Source organism: Fulmarus glacialis, unplaced genomic scaffold (assembly GCF_000690835.1).
Source record: "Fulmarus glacialis isolate BGI_N327 unplaced genomic scaffold, ASM69083v1 scaffold9165, whole genome shotgun sequence".
Lineage (NCBI taxonomy): Eukaryota > Metazoa > Chordata > Aves > Procellariiformes > Procellariidae > Fulmarus > Fulmarus glacialis.
Genome location: NW_009213643.1, coordinates 25,151 through 31,462, shown reverse-complemented (window position 1 = coordinate 31,462; position 6,312 = coordinate 25,151). Strand labels below are relative to the sequence as shown.

General features: G+C 45.7%; 1 protein-coding gene across 1 annotated transcript; it reads right to left on the bottom strand.

The window, feature by feature from the left end:
* Positions 1 to 1,200: 1,200 nt before the first annotated feature.
* LOC104077137 (protein canopy homolog 1-like) lies at positions 1,201 to 1,296 on the bottom strand (the record flags this gene model as incomplete). Its single annotated transcript, XM_009578261.1, has 1 exon — positions 1,201 to 1,296. A coding segment is annotated over one exon (96 nt), but the record flags the coding sequence as incomplete, so codon positions are not given.
* Between the last annotated feature and the right edge of the window lie 5,016 nt (positions 1,297 to 6,312).

Sequence of the window (6,312 nt, the reverse complement as noted above, 5' to 3'; positions counted from 1 at the left end):
ACACATATCAGCCCACTACTGAAGTCTGATGCTGACCCATGCTGTTAGAGGCAGCAAGGCCCAGGGGTTGGGGTGCTGGCCTGGGACCACTCCAGGAGCACCCCAAGAGCTATCACTTGTTCTGCTATAGACTAACCGTGCAATGTCAGGCAAGCCACTGTGCCCTCCTCTCACTTTCTCTTAGTTGTTAATCTTATTTGACCATTGCTGTTGACCACACTGTTGGCCACTACGGTACCCCGAGCCTGAAGTTCCCACTGACAGTAAAGATAAACTTCTTGGAGTTGGACGTCAGAAGACTCAAATGTCTTGGACAGCTTCTGATTCATCTCACCTCCTGCTGCCTTGGAAAGCTGTGGTCTCTTTCCAGACATATCCTTGGACAGCTTGGTCCTCTGTCCTCCTCAGTGATAGCCTGGGAATAGACATGTAAAGCCAGGCCTGAGAAGCAACATCTTGAGAAGGCCACTGCCATTTATGGAGAAGAAGCTTTCATTTTCATTATGCCTTAAATAGTCTCTTAAGCCTCTTAATTTACAGACAGCGATGATGGAAAAGTCCATTATCTGAGTCAACAGCAATCCTCTGAAATATTTGCTGAATGACTTAGCTCACCAAACATTTCCAGAGGCTTTTCAATTTACATGTATCTAGTATGATCTGTATTTTCCATGCTGCAGAACACATAGAATAAGCGAAGCTCTGCTCCTGGAAGTTGGCAATGTAAGGGCTTGATCCACCTCAGTTCCTACCATGGGCAATGGAACTGGAAGGTATCCAGCACCCACAAGAAGCCCATGGACAGCAGTGGACACTATTCAGACCTCCAGTGCAATGCCTGATTAGATAACGGTGTGTCTCTAGGTAGAATGTATATTCTCTCCCTCTCATTCTCCCTTTTTCTTTCTCTGTCTTAATAATGCGCGTAGCTCTGATTTATTTTTTATGAAGATTAACAATGGAACAATACTGCTTCAAATATTAAAAAGGCAAAGAAATGTAGGTACTGAAAAGGAAGGAAAATACCTCAATTTCAAGCCTAAAGATTACTTTGGGTCCCAGAGGAAGCAGAAGCAATTTAGTGGCTGATACCCTTAGCAAGAAAAAAGGTTGTAAGATTAAGACCAACTGCTGTTTGGATAAGTGGTTGGTAATTGCACATATCAGCAATTATGTGCTGTCATATCATTTTTCTGTTACCTTACTCCTCTCTTGTGTCCCGTCAGGGTTTACTTGGAATGACCCTACATCTATGGTCCTCTTTGGATTCACCTTCTTAATGTCATACAACAGTGCCTCGTAAGTTCAAAGAAAAAAGAAGTCATTATTACAGGAGATGCCTGGTGGAGGTGCTCCTCTTCACAGATGTAGCTAGAGGCTACTGCTATAATAACCAGGCTTCCAGGAAGAGAAATAAAGAAAGGCCTCCTGAACCTGCAAAACCCCTCTTTGTCCTCCAGCCATGCAGGGGGAGAAGTGGGTGTGTGGGGAGAGAGTTTTAGCAGGGAGAGCTTTGCAGTGGGGTAGGAGAGGGTTGTCTGTGTGCGTGGTTCAGGTGCCATCCCGCCCGTGATGCTGCAGCACCTGGCTCCGGGTCACGCAGGGGGGTCTTGGTGGGAGCTGGGGGCCCCGAGGCTTGCTTGGTCAGGGCAGTACAGGCTACTATATTGAATCCTCTTCAAATGAAAAAGGGGAGCTTGAGTTCACCGTATGTAGGCTGCTTATAACTCCTGCCCCAGCTGGGGACATTTCGGGGGTAACGGTGGCCCACCCTTCAGCTGAGCGGCGGGCCTCACTTCTGCGGCTTGGCAGAGGCTTTGCATCGCTCAGAAAGGCGAATGCCATCAGAAACACCTTTTCTCTCACAGAAGTAACTGATTCCCCAATAAAGTGTCAAAAGATAACAAAGTCTGTTGCAGCTAAACTCATCTGTTCATTGCCTGAGGGAAGCCTCCAGCTTATACGGCACTAGGTGCTCCCATGGAGCAGAAAATATTTAGCTCGCTAATCAGATTCAGGCAGGAGTTGTTAGTGCCACTGTCTGCAGTGTGCCTACGGTGTATCTAGAGAGGACAGGCGAGGGCTGTCTTTCAGGTATCCCAGTACCGACCTGCAGCGATGCCACTGAGGTCAATGACTTTATGGGGATGTAAAGGAGAGCAGGGTTTTACACGGGGATCCCACCGCAGAAGCAGAGTGAGACCTGTCTCTGCAAGGGCCGTCATGATGAGAAGCTCTGGGAAGGACCAGCAAACCGCTGTGTCAGGCTGTGGGAGATGCCAAACCACAGCTGAACACAGGAGTCTTAGCAGTGATAGCGAGGTGCCACCTAACAGCTCATGGAACACCTAATACCCTTTGAAAAGCAGATAAAAGATTCATCAGCACAGATGAAGATATGAGGGCTTGGGCTTAGACAGCCTGTAGCTCCTGCCAAGAAATCGTGTGGAAGGTAGAAATGAATTTAAAAGGTTGAGTGGGGGCCAGCAAGTCAATAACTGAATAATCCCACCCAGATAGGAAACCAAAGCATAAACAAGAGTCTCCACATACTGACGAGTTAGCACTGGTTGCACTCTGGAAAGGATCCTAAAATAACAGAGATTCCTGGAGACAGAATAAACACATCTCTCAGTTGTCATCCTGAGCAGAGGGTAATTGCCTAGATGTCTGATTGACTTGCTGCTAGAACTAAATATGTAGTTCTCTGACATGCTGTCACCTCCTTTGCTGTACGTTTGAGATTTTTCAGTAAAGCACACCAGGAATCAAAGCAAATGTCCACAAGGAAAGATGCACCTCGACCTTGAACTTTAATCATCAGCAAAGGGGTGAAAATGTATTTAAAAGAAGAGAAGTCACTGCATTCCTAAGAGCGACATTCAATCTCAAAATTCCCCGGGGGCTTGTGCACATACGATCCAACCCCCCCCCGAGAGAGAAACATGGAGTTGCAGCCCCTGTCTGAGGGCTGGGGAGTTGGTGCGTGGCTTTCTGAGCTCCCCAGGCAGACCACGACACGGTCCTCAACTTCACGTCCGATCACCATTTCCTTTCCCAGGGTTTCCTTTGGGGTTTCCTTCAGCACATCTCTTCCCATTTTGCACTGCTGGAAGGGACAGAGGAGCAAAGTTCCCAAGTTAGTTCCTTCTAGTTTTAGCAGCTCTTTTACCCTGAACCTGAGTGCTTGATGCCTTCTCAAAACCACCGCAAGGCTCTGGTTAGCGATTCCTACCAAGCGCTGAGCAGACCCTGCTCATGCTTTGCTTCCTTCCCACCTCAGAGCTAGCCTCAGTTTCAGCTATGTTAAACTTTTATTTATGTAAATGTAAGCGAACCTACCCAGAAGCCTTAGCACTGAAATGATAACATGAATTTTCAGTAAGTCTTGGAAGTTGCAGGAGGCTGGAGGACTGTCAGCATTATACTGATTTTCAAAAATAAAAGGACCTGGCCAAACCCCAGGCTAGCCCAGCTCCTGGGAAGGATGATGTGCTAGTTCAAAGTTCAATTCATAACAGATATAAAAAATAATGTACTTAAAGCAACACAGTGTGAGTTCATGAAGGTAAATGTTTGCTACCTCAGTATCATACTCTAACGTGTAACAGACTTCTATAAAATAATTTGCTCCGTTCTCTGTGACAGCTTAGGACTGAACTCAAACCAAATTAACCTGGCACATCATAGGTGAAAGGAAAACGTTTAAACAACAGGCCTTTAAAAGTAACTATGAAAGAAAATTATCATTAGATGAATATAATTCTAAAAGAGTCCCAGTTCTAAGTCCTCAGTCTTTCTTATTATGCACCATTTGAGGAAAAAAATAAGGTCATCATCAGAAGGCACAGACATTGATGGGTGATTAACAGCAAAAGGATAAATTACGGATGTGCATCACCTAGTTTGCTGCGCACGGGCAATCGGTGCGGTCAGACACAAAGTAATTCCTCAGCAAACGAGGAACGCCGGACAAGCTTCCACACAGGCTGCACTGGAACCAGTGGAAAGCCAGCGTGCAAAACAGCTAATGCAAAACCTGGGGAAAATCTGCGAGTGGCAGACTGGAGGAAGGAGGTCACATCACCTCCCACCGCGGGCCTGCTAAGGTCCCTGCTGCAAAACCGCCTCCAGGACAGCAGCCCAGCACTACCATCAGGTGATGGAGAAGGAGAGGGAAGCTCCACAAAGAGACCAGGAATCATGGCATGGGGTGGGTGGAGGGACAGCTTCTTCCTTCTCCCCCAAAAAGGGACACTGGAGGCACAGGCACATGGCAAGGCAGTGGAAACTATGCACCCCAAATCCAGGTTGGTGGCCCAAGGACAAGACTATCTTCTCTATCTCTCTGCATTTGAGAATTCACCCTGGAGTGAACTGAATTCCAGGTCGGAGCGAGCTTGTGAGGCTGGTTTACAAACCTGACCCCTCCCCTCGCCTCCAGCCTGTGCAGGAAAAAAGCGTTTTCTAACAGAAACTTCGATGGAGCTATCACTTTGTGAGCACTGCAAATATATATATATACACAAAGCAACCTGTCTAATATATGTTCAAGATAGAAGTTTGAGATGTCAGAGAATTTTATCTGAAGGCATTCATGCACAAGAGGATAACTTCAAACCTATCTACCTATCTATTCAACTCCGAGCTCCAGGTAGATAAAGAAATCAAGCGGAAGCTAAAGCAGACACATGTAAAATGATTCCTGCAGGCAGAAAAGAAGAGGATGTCCCCACAAGTACTGCTAAACTGAGTTTTAGAGAGAAAAGGGGCAATTACCCAGCCTGTGTCTCCTGCCCTCACATGCACGACCTCAGGATGCGCTCAGCTGAGACAGTCAAACGTGCCCCAGGGGACTGGGATGGCACACGTCTCACTGCAGCCAGCTCTTGTTCTACCCACAACGACCTACTCATCTTTCTCTTTTCTTTTACTGAAGGAAGAATATTACAACAACCCAGGGAAAAACAGGGTGGGAAGGCATGCAGCATGGATGGGAGGAACCCAGCCCAAGCAGAAGACCAGGGGCTCTGTCGGTGCTCCCTTGGTCTGATTTCACGCCAGCGACCGTCGGAAATAAGCCCAGTGATTTAAAAGCAGTATAAATGAATCCTAGCTTGGGCTCACCATACAGTGAATTCCGTTTTTCTCCAAAATTGTATTTGTCATCAAGAACCTTCACTCACAGAGACTGCAAAGCCAGAAGGCTCTCTCCATTCATTTACATATTAAAACTCAACAGATGATGAAGGAGAAGCAATTACTGGAGACAGGAAGAGTAGTTTTCTTAGTTATGTTTATTCATTTTCTTTTTGCTCAGTAAAGTCCATGCTCAATGGAAAGCTGATTGTTTCAGATACCTTTGTAAGCGGTGTTTTACACCATCATACAGTAGCATACAGCACATCATTAACTTAAAGTGATTTAACACACTCAAAATGAATGAGATAATGCAATGTGAAGGAAATGTGTGGCAACATCTTTTGCTCCTTTCACGAGCAACGCCTGCCTACACGCCTGCAGGGAGCCCTGCCATTTCAGCCATTTCAGCTGTCTGCCTCTCTGTTAGAGGAGAGGTTTGTCCACAGAGCCAAGAGCTGGGCAGCACCTTGAGGCAATGCTTCAGCAGAGGGTGCTCTCCCCTGCCCTGGGCAAACAGAAGTTCTCCTCTGTCCCAGCTGCAAAGTTGGCCATTATCTTCGTGATTGCTATCGGGATGGGTGCTCTTTCTCACCCAAATCTCTCTGCGCAGAAGATGGATCCTGGAGATGATATTTTAAACTTCCATTTTCCCCTCAAGTGCCATTTGGATTTATTTTTTCTCTCTCCCACGTTGTTTCACACTAACTGTATTCAACTACAGGGAGTATCAGAAAATATTACCTTAGCTTGAGAATAGATTTGCTCTCAAGTGACATCTTCCAATACTACTGATTTATACCCTTTTCCTGCATTGATCTGTTGGGAGCTTTCATCAGCTATATCTGACATAAACACTGTATTATTCTGTATTGCATTATACCCTAGAAATCCACTCAAATCCCTTTGCTCCTCAAATTAAAGCAATATGCATTACAGTGTCCTGATTTCCTTCTATTCTTGCATTTGCATTTTTGTATCATGCTCTAGATTACTCATGTATATTTTGGCATAAGCATCTCCCTGTTCATTTAAGAATATTGCCTTTAATCTTTGTTATACCTTGAAGCATACAAAATCCTGGCCCCAAAGGACACATGGAGACATTTAGTTCCCACAGTGGCTGAATTTTTGTAGAAGTTGTTTAAAGCAAATGTCATGTTGTTCAGAAGC